This window comes from Meles meles, chromosome 4 (genome assembly GCF_922984935.1).
Source record: "Meles meles chromosome 4, mMelMel3.1 paternal haplotype, whole genome shotgun sequence".
Taxonomy (NCBI): Eukaryota; Metazoa; Chordata; class Mammalia; order Carnivora; family Mustelidae; genus Meles; species Meles meles.
This window is the reverse complement of record NC_060069.1, coordinates 82099986-82115529: the sequence shown is the minus strand read 5'-3', so window position 1 is coordinate 82115529 and position 15544 is coordinate 82099986. Positions and strand designations below refer to the sequence as shown.

Below are 15544 nucleotides of genomic sequence, written 5' to 3'. Positions count from 1 at the left end.
ATCTCATTGTAGTTTTGGTTTGTATTTCCCTGATGATGAGTGATGCTGAGCATCTTTTCATGTGTCTGTTGGCCATCTGTATGCCCAGACTTTTTTGTTAGTCAAATGTTTGCTTAGATTTACCTATGTTGCTACTATATTCTTTGCTTACCACTCCTTCTTTAATATCTGATCTATCTAGTATTAACGCAGGCAAGCTGAGTCGACAAACCCAGGGGAGGGTCCCACAGGACCTATCAAGAAGGTTCTCGGCTTCACACAGAATAGAAATCAAATGTGCACCCGAGAAAGTGAAAACAGTTTACTGAATAGGGTGACTGACAGAGAATAGCAAATGGAACACCCGGGAGACTCAGAAACGGAAGGACAATGAGTCTCATCACTGCTAGGGACTAGGGGGTTTATATTGGAAAAGGGTCTAGGGTACGTGTTTCTTCAGGAACCCGTGGTTGGCTCCCATCAAAGGTGAGTGTCAGGTGAACAGTAGGTGTCATTCCACAAATTACTGAAGATAGGGGTATTGATACCAGCGTGAGCTGAGATTTGTTTGGAAAATGTTTGGGATCTGGCTCGTCTTAGGTGTTATCAGGTATTTGGGGCCTAGAACAAAATTCAGAGAACGGTTCACATTCTTGCTTGTGGGAATATAGCTTCTTTGGCTGACTCAGAGGCAAATTACGGAACATGAGTAAATGGGGCCCAGCAGACCAACAGCAGAGACGGATGGGGCCGTTCTAAAATGGAGACCATTCAGCTTCCCTACTTCAGTATCATTTTGTTTTATAAACTCAGTAAGTTCCTTTAGTGAAGTTAAGTAATAATAATAATTCTCTCAGTTTTTGTTTGGCATAGTCTCGCTGGAACCACTTTATTATAGATTTTTAACTTGGGAATTTTCATGCCACATAATTAGTTTAAATCCTAGCCCTACTGTCCATCTGAAGTCTGGTTATGAATTTTCACCAGAAGATTTTTGGCCTAAATACACCTACCTAAGTCAAGCTGAAAAAAGCAAACATTTATGTTTGGCGTGGGGAGGCAAGGGAGGAAGTGGGAATGGAGTTCGAGTTTTGTTTTTTCTGTTTTCTAGTTCACCTTTGCACTGCAGATGTTTCTTTTCAGTGGGCTCAGCTTTATGTAGGAGTCTCTGACCTGACTTTTCACCTGCTCCCTAAGAAGTCCCTGGCACTTCTAAGTCCTGTTAAAACTGCAGCGCTAGGTTTGGTGAGGCCTACAGAGATAGGCTGATGCCCCTGGGCAGCACCATTTTTAGTGCTTACAAGCCTTGCTGAATTCCTGGCTGAATTCTACGATTTTGGCTTTTCCTTCACTTTCTTGCTGGCTCAGTGGTGCATTTAGAGGGCCTTTAAAAGAAAGACTTTTATCAAGCATTTATAAGTGTTGCATATAAGATCAGCTTTTAAGGATCTATTCTGCAACTTGCCTGAACCAAAGCATTCCATTCTTAATAACTTAGGTGTGGTAGCTGGGCAGACTTCTTTCTCCTCCATTTTTATAACTCCCCAAATTGCATGACCTTGGACAATCTCTGTAAATATCAGTTTTCTGAGTTTCATCAAACCTGGGGGCTTTTTATTAGATCCCTTAAAAGAGAAATCTTCTCAGACTTGCATAACCTCCTTCTGGGAAGGGATTTAGCATATTTGATAAAACCCTTAAATTTCTGGTAAACTTTAATGAGATTAGATTTCTTGTGGGAAACACACTTGACCTGACACTTGACTTGACTTGACTTGAAAGACAGTCTAACGATAACTAACCATGCCATTTTTCCTTTGCTGTGTACTCTGTATCCACTCTTTTTTTCCTGTAAAATACCCTTACCGAGAGTGGATCTTTAAATTGACTTCCTCTAGAGTTTTTCTTCAAGCCACAAGACAGGAATAAAACTATGATATATGCTTATAACAGAACAGTCTGAAAAGTTCTCATTAACAAATCTTTAATTTTTAAAAGAATTTAAATGAATCACCTTTATTTTCAACTTTCAGCTATAAGTTTAGAGGCACGATACACAAATCAGACTGCCTTATTTTTTACTGGTAATAAGATATTCATGAACTGCAAGGATATTCTATTACCTTACAAAAGAACTTTTCCTGTTTAAAATTTTTGTGCAAATTGGAAAACAAAATGTAGCTTGAAAAGTTTAAATAGAAATCTTAAGATCAGGCATGAGTTTGACTTGCATTTCCTGTTGATATGCAAATTTGGGGATTATTCTGGCCATGGCCCCCCCCCAACATTCATTATTATGTTAATCAGAGGAAATGTATTACATTTTTAATACATGGGGATCCCTATGAAGGAACTGAGGACTGGCTACCTGGGGAAAAAAAAAAGAGAGGACTTTTTGAACTCCTTTTAGTTCACTGTTGATTATGTAAGGTTGAAATAACATTTTGGTAATTATACTGAACAGTAATAAAAATTAAGCATTGGAGTGTTAGAAGATCTAGGTTTTCACACAGTGAATTTTAGTAGCTCACCTGTCTATGCTTCAGGCCTTTCTGTATAATGAGGATACCAGTAACTCAGCATTTGAATCAAAATAGACAAGGTTTAGGGGTCCATGGCTGGCTTAGTCCATAGAGCACAGGAATCTTGATCTTGGGATTTGTAAGTTCAAGCCCCACATTGGGTATAGAGATTACTTAAAAATAAAATCTTAAAAAACAAAACAAAACAAAACAAAAAGAGGGGCGCCTCGGTTGCTCAGTAGGTTAAGCCTCTGCCTTCACCTCTGCCTTCATGATCTCAGGGTCCTGGAATCAAGCCCTACATCGGGCTCCCTGCTCAGCAGGAAGACTGCTTCCCCTTCTCTCTGCCTGCCTCTCTGCCTACTTGTGATCTCTGCCTGTCAAATAAATAACTAAAATCTTTTAAAAAAAAGAAAGAAGAATGAACTGGGTTCACATTTCCAGTTGAAACAGTTCTGGATGATTTTTACTTAGCCAAGCTCCTTATGCTCATTGTAGGGCAATTTTATCTGTATTTTAGGATTACGTATGGATTAAGTAGCATCTAACACATGCACCAAGAAAGAGTAAAGCATAGAGATAGGGAGAGAGTACTCTTGAAGCGTATATATTAGATTAACCTAGATTAATCCAATTATTTAATGATTACTTTAACTTTTTGAAAAAATGTCTCTCCATTGTATTCCATTTACTATTAGCAAGTACCACTTTTTCTCCCGGCCTTTCAGCTTTACCATGTAAAAAATGTAAAATCTGTCAGTTGCTTGATGTTACAAACAGATAATTGCAAGTTCAGGAAAAGTCACCTGTATTTCAGTAGGACTTTCCCAGTGTGTGTGTGTGTGTGTGTGTGTGTGTGTGTGTGTGTGTGTGTATTTCTCTGTGTTTGCAATTAGACATTCAAAAAAGGAAAGGAATCACTGTTAAAGTTACTCATATGTGCTTGGCATTGAATAACTGAACTAAAAATCATGTAAGCAAAACAACAACAAAGCCAATAGGGGAGGTCTAGTTCTTCTGAGCTCCTTGACACTTTAAACGGCTAAAGGCAGCTTTTATAAAGGAATCGCCTCTGTGCAAAAAGTATTTTTTTTTTCTTAAAACTTCCTTGAGAAGGAATTGCATGTCTTACATGAAAATGGTATGCTGCTTGGCTCCACTAAAATGACAAGGGTCCAGACACATAACTAATTTTAGTAGGTAGAGCAGATACACTGTAGCCTCTTTTCCCCGTGACTCTCCCACTCCCCGTCCCCAAGTCTTCAGATATACACATCACTGGATTCCCAAGAGTCAGGAGGTGGGAGTGGGGAGTTTCAGTACAGAATATAGCTCTTGACATCATTTTGGGGTGACTAAAAAAAAAAAAAAGGAAGAGAAGGAAAAATTAGAGAGAGAAAGCAAAGAGAGGAGGAGAAAGAAGAACGAAAAGGGAGAGGGGGGTAACGAAAGAAAGGGAAGAAAGAAAAAACAAAAAAGAGGAAGGGAGAGAAATAAAAAATGAGAAAGGAAGGAAGCTTGGAGAGAGGGAGGAGAAGAAGCGAGAAAGAGAGCGTAAGAAGACTGCGAGAAGAGAATCATTTTGTCTCAGGTTGACTAGGGAGAGCAACAGAACCTTCATCCGCACTACACAATCTCGTAGAGGCAATGTATTGTTTTCTTGAAAGCCCCGAAGCTGAGCAATTCCAAGAATATTTGGCAAAGCCCTTTTGGGAAGGGTGAGCTGGGGGGTGGGGGGGTGGGGGGGTGCTTTCTCGCACACTCGCACGCCCGGCCCCCACACAAGATGTGAGAGGGTTCGGGAGACCTAGCGGAAACCTTCAGGTCACCCAGGGAACTGCTCCTCTTGCTCGTCCTGCGGCGGTGAGGCGGAGGGGGGGTGAGAGCGCCGAGACGCGCGGGGCGCGGAGATGTGCAAGTGGCGAAGCTGGACCGAGCGCAGGCGGGAGCAGCGGCCCAACTCCCGGCGCGGGATCTGCTGAGAGGCCACGGTGAGTCTCTCCCGGCGCGGGTCCGAGGGATGCCCGGTTCCCCCTCGCTCCCCGGGGCCCCGGCCGCCGCGGGGCCCGGAACCTCCCCGGAGTCCGGCCTTGGCTCCGCGCCGCCGCCGCCCGCAGCCCGGAGCCCGCGCCGCTCGGGGCGCGCTGGGGCGGACGCACGGACCGACCGGCGCTCGGCGGGGCTCCCCACGCCCGGCCCCGCGCGCTCATTGGTCGGGATGTGTCTGCTCAGCCGCCTCCAACTTCTCCCGAATCCCACTGGTGAGTCCCGGGAGAGCGAGCCAGCACCTGGGAGCTGGGAGAAGGGTCCGAAGGGCGCGAGAGCGCGCGGGCCGTGGGAGCCGGCGGGACGGGCACGGGGCGGGCACAGCCGACCCAGGGGAGCGGCTGCCCAGGAGGCGCGCGGAGCAGGGTCGGCGGCTCGGGTCCGGTGCCACCGAGCGCCCGGGACCCTGCGGCCGTGGGCGAGGGAGGCGTGCCCTGGGAAGGAGCCGCAACTAGGACCTGAAGAGTGAGGCAAAGGGGCAAAGAGGGTGACCAGGGAGGAGGGCTCTGCGAGTGATGTCGGGGCGACTCCTCAGGTTCCTGGCCGTAGCTCCCTGCAGCCTCTGCCTCGGGGAGTTCTGTTCGGGTGTCGAGATCAGCGCTGCCGAATTGCAGGGGGACGGATTTGGGGGCTGGGAATTTGACATTCGGCTGCAGAGACACTGATTTCTTTCTTTCTTTCTTTCTTTCTTTTTCTTTAAGGGAAGGTTTGTTTTCACTTTGGTTTCTATCGGATTCTCTTCTCATTTGTAACTCACCTTTCTATTTTTACTTTTCCTAACCTGAATATCCTTTCGTTATCCCACCTCTTCATCTTGCCTTAACCTTAGTTTCCTCTTACATAATTTATGCTGATAGCGTGCTTGTGTCAGCGAGGGTTGGTTGGCGGGAGCAGAGGGGAGTTCTTGAGTAGATGAAAGTTTCCTCACCTGATCGGTCTCATGCTATTTGTATTTGAAAACGAGGGTAATTGCAACCAAACATTCCTCTTTAGCCACTCGATCGAGCCTGTTCCTCCCCCATAGGTGATGCAAATGTAATTTTATTAAACTGAAAAGTAGTTAGCCGGACTTGCGGTGTCAGCGTTTAGAACCTGCTAATCGGCAGATCAGCTTGGAAGGCTTGCAGCTTGCACTCTCTTGCGTTCTTTTTGGGTTCCAGCGCAGAGATTTGTCCGAGACTTTCTTCAACTCCAAGCTGTGACTTCTGTTGAATAGCTACACTGCATATGGGAGTGATGTGCTTGGTACTTGGTGTCCGGAACTCCGTACCCCAGGCCCTGGGAACACCTACAAATTAATGTCCTGGCAAAAAAGGAAATGATTTCTCTTGAGCCTGTTCAGCTTCTGCAGCCACAGCCTATAAATATGGAACCTGTTTCTCCTGCTTCCTGTGCCTCAGTTTCCATCATACAAACTGTTTCAGTAGTGTACCCTCAGGGGCTTGCAGAAACGCTAGCGTGGTAAAAGTGCTGTGAAGAGGAAAATCACTTTGGTTTATAGGCTTCCCTTTAAAAAAAACTGATCCTGTAGGGTCTTTGACTCTGTCATGAAGTGATGCCTGTTCTCAATTGATAAAGGAATTGCTGTGTTATATTGCTTTGAAAAGCAGTTTCTACTTAAGCAAAATAATCATTTATTCTTTGGGGAATGTTATTAAGCTGAAGTTCACAGATTTCTTTTTGGGTTAGATCTCCTAGATCTCTATCCTTTCCTGGGGATGTGTCTACTTTTTGGTTTAAGTTTTTCTGACCATATCACTACATTGAGATGCAGTGTTTTAAACGTGTTAGGTATTTTTTGGCATATCCTACTTTATATGGAACTCTAAGTGTCAACTTTATAATTTTTTTTTTTTATTCTTTTGTGCAATTGCCCCCAACCCTCCCTCCCCTAAAATGCGGTTGGGTGTGGTTGAGGTGGCTCTTCCGTGACTGGAGTTGGTGATATCTTCCATCCTGATGTTTGAGATTCTGACCCCTGTTTTCTTACAAGAAAATAGTGAATCCACCACAAGTATCTGAACACGAGTGACAAGGTTAACTAGGCAGTTACACTGGCCTCCTTTCTGTTTTTGCTCAGTGCTGTTCAGAAGTGTTACTTAGGAGCAAAAAACACTTCGCAGAGCGTTTACAAGAGGGGCAGATGGAGAGTTTGCAGGTGATTCAAAGATGATACCCTTTTGATGCCAGTAAAAGGACTAACAGTTTTGGTCACTGCCTTTATTTCCCTATAACAGTTTCTGTGGGCTTAGGTGCACAACCATTGGGAGCCCTGCTGCTCTTACCCCAATCTCCAGGGTAAGGAGGAGATGTGAAGAAAAAGTCACACAGCAGGGAGAAAGACAGACATGCCTGCCTACTAGTTTTCTTTCTAGTTGGAAGCCTGGTGGTGCCCAAGGGCAGCTTTAATTTAACCCTGTGGCTGCCCTGGTTCTTAGCCCTAGAGAAACTGATTGCTGTTTCTAAGAACCAAAAGGAGAAGTGGATCATATTCTTTGAGAAATACTCTTCCGTAGATTGTCTTCTGAAATATTAGAACAGGAAGACACATGCTCCAGAAAGGGAAATGTGGTTAATATTCCGATGCTGTTTGGGTTGCTCTTGAATTCTTCTGGGGAAACTGGGAAAATTATTCTTTTTATTATGAATCTCTCTGTATGGTGTCCAAGTACTAAATTTGGTCCCATCTTTTCTTTCCCCAGTCACCATCCCTATTAAAACTCCAAGGACCAGGATCAATGCTATTCCATATCATAACCCCAGGGGCTGTGAGACTAAGCCAACATGAGTTACATAACCATTAAGTAAGACATTTTAACATTCAGGTACATTACATCCCACTTTTATTGAGCAGACACAGTTTTCATGATCTAATAAAATACTTTTATTTGATAATCTGTCCTTGGTTACAGCCTCGTGTAATCAAGAGAACGGCATGCTTAAGACTTTGTATCCAGAACTCTAAAGTCCATTTGTTGTTCACTTATTAATAACTCACTGGGGAGATTAAATTCCTAGTTATCAGCGGGATCTTCCAGGCCACACTTCAAATATAGACTCCATTTCAACTTTATCCTGTGCCTCAGTTTCCACAAAACACACTCACAGGAGATTTTGGGTATTCAACAAAGCTCTTTAACTTGAGGAGTATTTCTGAGCAGTCACTTCATCTAGGAACTAAATTATATGCTTAATTTGTATCAAACATAAACAGCTAGTCTGTTAGTTTATGATGCTCTTTTCTACAGTCATACAGAAAAATTGAAGTCTGGGCTTTGGTGGATGGTCAGTAAAAAATCACAAGGCCTCTGAGAGAAACATAAAGAAATTTACTATTTCGGCTTACATGCCCTTGATTTCCCTTCCCCCCCTCAAAACTTCTGCACTAGGATCTAAAATAGCTTTTATTGTGTGATGATATATTTCTGTTTCAAGCAGTGACCAAATGTGTTGTTTGCAAAGGACATTTACTAGTTGTGTAGTTGGGCAAATTACCTGAATTTTCTGTGCTTCAGTTTCCTAAGTACAAAATTGGAAGATTAGTGGCCACCTTACGAAGATGAAATCAGTTAGTACGTATAAAGCACTAAGAACTAGTGACTGACACATGGGACGTACTCAATAAATGTCAGCTCTTAGTAGAAGTATTCATATTAATTTAAATACAAATTAAATAAGTATCTTAACAACAGTTACCCTGACCTCCAGGGTAGAATTTTTAAAAATTATATTTATATTTTTTCTTCTTCAGTCGCACAAAGAAACATTGATTAAGGGTAACATCTTTCATCCCTGGGTGTAAACCACTGACTTTGGGCTTAACAAGTGACCATTTTTGGAATGTTGCCTAACCAGTTAATAGATACCCACTTCAGCGGTAGCTGTAATTTTGAACTGTAAAAATAAAAGTTGTTTTTAAGACTAAAAATTAACTATCAAAAATGTTTGTTCCTTTTTGTTTTTATCTGTATTCATGTTTCAAATTATTGCTTAGTCAAAACCTCAAAGTATTAGTCATTGATTTCCATGCTTATAAAGAAGCCATTGGTGCGAGATACAAAATTCACCTTTGATGTTGTTCAAAGTTCAGAAGGGTGAGTTTAAAACTTTGCTTTATGATGGTGCAGCAGTTATTTGCTTATGAACTGCCAAACGAGTCCTATGTGAGTATTTAGCCAAGACTTCTTATCTAATTTTGCTTGGATCATCAGTGATACATATAAATATATTTTAAAAAAAGAAAAAGAAAGAGAGAAAGATGGATTGATTATGACCTGTCATGTCAGATTCATTGACTCTGTACTCTTTGTTTTCAGAATCAAAATTCTGACTTTCAACAACAACAACAATTTATTTCTATTTAAAATGAATTAACCCTTTTATTTAGCCACATTAAGCCTCTGGAAAATCGTACATATATTTCCTCTTCTTTTTCTCTATTTATTAATCTGTTATTAGTGGTATTCAAAGACTTTTTTTTTTTATTTACAGATTTTAGGTGATGGGCAGATCAGAAAGTCAGATGGATATAACGGATATCAGTACTCCAAGGCCAAAGAAACAACGATGGACCTCCCTGGAGATCAGTCTCTCGGTCCTTGTCCTGCTCCTTACCGTCATTGCTGCAACGATGATCGCACTCTATGCAACCTATGATGGTGAGTTACTCCCACACTCGTGTGCACATACCTGCACACGAGAGTGGGATCTTCATCTGATGCTTTTTTCATCTGCCAAATGAATGTGTTAAGGAGAGGGACACTGAAGGATGGTGATATAAAGATTCCTTTATAAAATGTCACATCGATATGTCAAAACAATTAACTCGGACTAAAGTACAATGTCTGTCATGTTTGAGCTAAGTTATTAATTGCCAAGTATATTTAGTGTACTCATGCTTATTTTAGAAGGATTCTAATGTATAATTTTATTTAATGAAGGTGTGCACAATTTTATGGCCAACTTCAATTAGTGAAATTTGTTGTGTCATTGAAAATGTAAAGGAGCTCACAGGAATCTAAGAGGTCTAATTTGAGTCTTAGAAGGTTTTCACAATAAGGGTTAGAAAAGATTAGTTCCTTAATGGGAAGAAAAAAAGATTACCAGGCTAAAAGGGCTGATTATTTCAATCTGATAGACCTAGGTCTTAGTGGGTAGAGATGATACAATTAATGCACTGTTTTCATCATTATAAAATTTTTAAATTTAGGATTTGCCTACTTTATTTCTGTATATTTATTTATAGCTATTGACAATGATAAAAATACTCAGTTTCTTAGCTCTTGCTTGATGGAGTTGATTATTTAGTTGGCAGTTTTTACAATAACAAAAGGTAGTGAGAAATTAGAAAACCATATTGGAAATATTTATGCATGTTTCCTTGTTTTTCTAGATGGTATTTGTAAGTCATCAGACTGCATAAAATCAGGTAAGAAGATGGCTTTTAAATTTAAAAGTTTTGCAAGTAATGTATGGCATTTAAAAATCAAATGCTAATAGGCAAGCATCCCTACTTTTCTTTGTTTATACTTTTATTATACCTCATTTATTTTATACCTCATTTATTTATAGTCAAGGAAAAATCTAATAGTAGATTAATTAGCTAGTTTATTCCAAAAAAGAATTTACTCTTTTCATACCTGGAGTGTTTGGTAGGGTGATAGAGAACTGTATCTCTAGCTTAATGGAGCTTGCCCTGTGGTTGGAGAAAGAAAATCAACACATTGAACTGGTGAATGTGGTCTTATCGTTAATGTTGATTTCTCGATGCAGGTTGTGAGCGGGTGAGAACAAAGAAGGGAGTGAAATGTAGTCTGTAAAGCGAGGTGGAGAAGTGGAGATTTGGGAGGGCCTTTGAAACAGGACTGGGTTTAGAAGTGGAGGTACCAAAGAGGGATTGCCGTACAGGGAGAAGGAACAACAGGAATAAATCATGTTGTTGAGAGGCAGTGCCTATGCAGGCTTGATAAATAAGGACACGTGATGGAGAGCTTTGAAAATCCACATGTTAGCCTTGATGCTGTAATGAAGGAGACATGGCAATTTTACAGGACGGATCGCTCAGTAAGGCAGAAGCTGAAAGATGATTCCAGGAAGGCCGGGTTGGGTGTGTTGAGTGAGAAACCGTGTGCCAGAGAGGGTGGGCAGGTGGGGGCTGCTGCTCTCATGCTGGTCTGAGTGGAGGAGCCGGCCTGTGCTGGGATGGGAGCTGTGTGACAACGTGAAGGGAGATTGGATGGCTCAGTGGAATGGACTTGATCAATGAAGGACGTGAAGGACTTGAAAATGAGGCCAAGTTTTAAAACCGAAGGACTCGGGAGAATGGTGGCAGTGGGCACAGAGACAGAGACATTAGGAGGTTAATTTTATCTTAGGGAGAGATGTGATTAATATGGATTTGGACATGTGAGGGCTGACTCAGGGGTTACACCCAAGTGGAGAGAGACAGCAGAGAGGCAGAGATGGAGTGGAAGATCTCTCAGGTGGTGCATTTAGGATCTGTCCAGGGGGTAATGGGTGAAGCCCTGAGAGTATTTGAGTTCCCAAAATGGAGATGAGCTATAAGGGCCAGACTTAAGAAGACATCGAGAACTAGAGGGGAGGGAAAAGAAAAGTCGGAGAAGGGAACAGAGAAAGCGTATGGAGTTATGAGATATCACATCGGTTAGACTGTGGTACAAAAAAGTAAGACATTTTGACAAGGAGAAGAAAGGTCACAGCTGAGCACCACACCCTGGGATATGAACACGGCATTTACCCCTTGTCTCCTTTGGCAGGAGATTCTAAACCTCCTTTCTAATGTTTACATTTCCTCCGAGAAATAACCTGTCCCAAATGATTTTGAACCATTTGCTGTTAGATGGTTTTATCTGGGTTTTTGATCTTCATTGTCCTTTGCAAAATAATGATGAGAAACTGTCTCGGGATTTTAGGTGATAGTCTAATGTTCTGAATATTTGCCCTTTGCTTTTCTGTATTGTTTTTTGAGATTTTCATTGCTGTAGTCATTCTGGAACTCATGTGCGCTGGCAGGACACCTAAGATGTGGTTGCGTGATTGGAGGGAGGCCTGATTGGGACATTAGCCACTGACTGCTCAAAATACTAATAGGGGCTTGCCCATCCAAGGGTTTTCCCAGAAACCAAAGAAGTTTCTTTATTCCCCAGGAAATGGCTGCACAGATGCTCTGGCTGGGAGATGTCCAGGGTCACTGTTCCAGAGTTGGTGTGTGCTCAATTTGTCAATGTTACCGTTTGCTCCTCCCCCAAACCCTGCCCCACTTTTCTCTTTACCAGCTGCTTTTACTATAAGCTCATTACCTTCCTGTTTCGAGAACCTCCTGCTTACCTGTCTGTCTCTGTCTCCTGTGAACCTCTAACTGTCTCCAAGTTTCTCTGTCCTTAATACACTTGACATGTCTTTTAAGTCTCTTAAGCTCTAGATTCTCTCACACTTTCCCTCTTTCTTACTCCATTTTTCTCTTTCTTTTTTATTTTGTTTTTGAAGAAATGGAGTTCTTTCCCTAGGGAGGCATACAGATCTGGGCAGATTCCCCTCGGGGTACCTACCCCAATTAGCAATGTGATATCTGGAATCTGGACTCTTAGATGTGACTTACTGCTTAGAGATGGGGTTTCAGCTTTTTAAAATAGTGTTTAGCAAACCTCCATTCATTAAGACATATTTGACATGTATCCTTTAATGGGAGATTAGAAATCATACCAGATGTAAAACAGCTCCAAAACTGTTCCTTGGCAGAGAAACATATACAGTAGACATAGAGTCAGTTGCTGAATAACTCTGTTTTTATTCAGCTCTGTTTGTTTACAAACTGTTAGAATACTCCCAGGTTTATAGTTACTATTATTCCTGAGAGAAGAAATGAAGATGAAACACACTCTCATGGATACAGTATTCACACTCATGCCTGCTCACACGCCCACAGTCCCCTGCTAGTCAGTAAACCTTTTCTGCCATAGAAGATACAACTACTGTTTTTAGAAGTTGCTGCAAATTAACAATATTCTACGGGAATTCTTGGGCAGAAGAAAGTATTAAAGAAGGGGAATGAGCAGAGTCCAGTGGACGGAAAGGAAGAGAAAGATGGGGGGGCAAGATGTTGAAAAGAATGTAAAGTCTCCTCTTGACAGTTCTAGATGACTTTAAAAGACTGGGAGAATTCAAACGCAAGCCTGGCATTCTAGAGAATTGGAAAAGTAGGTATTGCTAGACAAGGTGCTCACTTTCAGTGAAAGTTGGTTCTAGCTTAAATCTTTCTCCGGGTGGATGAGGGTGTCAGTGCAAGTGACCAGTGTGCTGCACGGGCTCCCAGAGCCCCCGCTGCCCTCAAAGAGCTGATGCAGCCCTAATTGGAAACATTGGTTATGAAGCCCAGGGTTTGAGTGGAATGTCGCATTTGAGAGAAGCAGGCATAGGCTCAGATATGAGCAAACATCTTTAAAGGAGCTAAGGTTGACTTTATGAAGCCAATATAGCTCTTGGAAGACAGCTGATACTTTGCTTATAAGACTCCTCACAGGCTAACCAGCTCTATAAACTGAATAGGAATGACCTGATGGGACATCATCACAACAGGTCACATGTAGACAGTGGCTGTGCCTGTTGCTCTCTGGGCCACTCAGAAGATCACTGGACACTTTTAAATTACAAACCAGGGGGTGCCTGGTTGGCTCAGTCGGTAGGGCGTGCGACTCTTGATCTTGGGGTCGTTTGAGCTCCCTACTAGGCATAGAGTTGACTTAAAAAAAATAATAAATAAATGACAAGCCAGGGGGAAAACAAAACAAATCAAAACAAAAAACCAAACTCTTCAAACCTTTGAAGTCAAGGGATAGAAGTCAAGTCATACTAAGGCAAAAATGAAATACTGCAGAAGACCATGGATATCTTGAACTGTATTTGGTGTTAGGTATGTTGAATCTGAGCATCTGCAAATTTAAATATCTATAATAGACACAAATGATGTTTATAATACATACCTAAAGATAATTTGTGTGTGTATGAAATGTATCAGTATGAAAGAGTACACCAAACCCAAAATAAAACAAACACTACTTAACAAATAACAAGTTAAGGCAGTGTTCAAAACCCTACTATTAAAGCATGAGTAATATTATTCATCTCTTATTTACCATCTAAGATGGTCAAAAACATGGAGTTATGAGCTTGCTTGTGTTCTCTCAAACTTCTCCATGTGATTTTAAGTCCTGAAACTGGCTTCCTTTGAGCTGAAGCCTTACTGATTCAGAATATTTCAAGGAATCACATGCTTTAAATCAAGACTTCTCAGCTTCATCACTGTTGACATTTTGGCCTGGATAATTCTTTGTTGGGGGAGGGGGCTGTCCCGTGCTTTACAGGATGTTTAGCAGCACCCCTGGCCTTTTATCCACTAGATGTCTAGTACCATTCCCCTCTCAACCAAAAATTTGAGACAGCCAAAAAATATCTCCAGACATTGCCATGGTCCCCTTGGAACAGTATAGTCACCTCCGAGTAGGTCCCATTGGCTTGAATGATCTCCAGAGATATCCAGTGCTTTTCGTGGTAGGTGGAGTAATGCCTCCCTCTAGATAGCCACTTCCTGTCCCCAGATCCTGTGAATATGTTACCTTATTTGGAAAAAAGGGACTTTGCAGATTGGATTCAGGATCTCAAAGTAGGGAGATTAACCTGAATTATTTGGGTGGCCTTGTGTAATCACAAGCATTCTTTTAGGGGGAAGGGAGCAGGAGGAGCATTAGAAACAAAGAAGGAGATAGAAGCCCAGAAGTGCAGGAAGCAGAGGTTGGAGTGAAGCAGCCACAAGCCAAAGGATGTGTGCCACCATGAGAAGCTAGAAAGGGAAAGGAATGGTTCTCCCTTACAGCATCCAGAAGGAATGCTGCATTGATACCCCTTTTTAGAACTGCAGGATAGTAAATTTGTGCTGTTTTAAGCCATTAGGTTTGTGGTAATTTGTCATAGTGGTAAGAAGGAACCAAGACATCCTCCATAGCTACTTATTTTAAGGCTATCTCTGAAGAATTCAGACATGCGCCCACATACACACATGGATGTTTCCCACCAAGCTGGCTCTTCATTACTAAATTGAGGAATGTAGGGGCGCCTGGTTGACTCGATGGGTTAAGCCTCTGCCTTCAGCAGAGGTCATGGTCTCAGGGTCCTGGGATCGACCCCCACATCAGGTTCTCTGCTAAGCAGGGAGCCTGCTTCCCCCTCTCCCTCTGCCTGCCTCTCTGCCTACTTGTGATCTCTCTATCAAATAAATAAATAAAATCTTTAAAAAATAAAAAAAAATAAATTGAGGAATGTAATGCAGAGACGTAGGGAAGGCATGTTATGTTACATGGATTTGTAGAGGAATATAATAATAGAATACAAGATGAATAATACTAGAACATAATACAATAAAATAATAATAGCTACCACTGATTATTTATGTGTCTAGCACTACTGTAAGTGGTTTTTATGTATTAACACCTTTGATTCTCATAATGACCCTGTGAGGTAGGTCCCATTACATCTTATTTTTATAGATGATCGAACCTGGGCTAGGATTCCAACCCAGGCATCTGGTTCCAGAACTCATACTCATGACCATTTCTCCACGTTGTCTCAGAGGAGACTAGGAGTCTCTCCAACTTTTAATGCTCTATGTCTGTGCATATGAAAGCAGATTGCCTCCCCTCCTGCTAGAACCTAATGCTCAGAGGCATAAGAAGACTCTCTGAGCGTTGAAATAATTAAATCCACACTGAGAAAGAGGAGAATAAATAAATCTCTCTTCAATCCAGAAACCAACTATTTATTAAGAACATTGAGCATCTTCATCAGTGATTTTTAGCACATCAAATACAACCTGGAATTGAGGGGTCTAAAGAAGCAAATATTAACAGTGTTGTCTCAGACTCTCCAGGGGATAGAGAAGCCACGTTAAGATACATGAGCAATATGATGCACAAGAGAGAGAAAAA

General features: G+C 41.8%; 1 protein-coding gene across 5 annotated transcripts in view; it reads left to right on the top strand.

The window, feature by feature from the left end:
- Nucleotides 1-344: 344 nt before the first annotated feature.
- The window catches only part of MME (membrane metalloendopeptidase), a 102514-nt gene continuing 87314 nt past the window's right edge, over nucleotides 345-15544 (top strand). The window contains exons 1-3 of one of the 5 annotated variants that reach the window (XM_046003892.1): nucleotides 345-465; nucleotides 9039-9205; nucleotides 9940-9975. In XM_046003892.1, coding sequence (XP_045859848.1) covers nucleotides 9049-9205; nucleotides 9940-9975 — 193 coding nt within the window. In that variant the 5' untranslated portion in view covers nucleotides 345-465; nucleotides 9039-9048. Of the gene's footprint in view, nucleotides 466-4337; nucleotides 4493-4641; nucleotides 4763-4821; nucleotides 5013-8643; nucleotides 8711-9038; nucleotides 9206-9939; nucleotides 9976-15544 lie in introns of those variants that run through there. The other 4 variants (XM_046003889.1, XM_046003891.1, XM_046003888.1 and 1 more) reach the window with 4 other exon arrangements.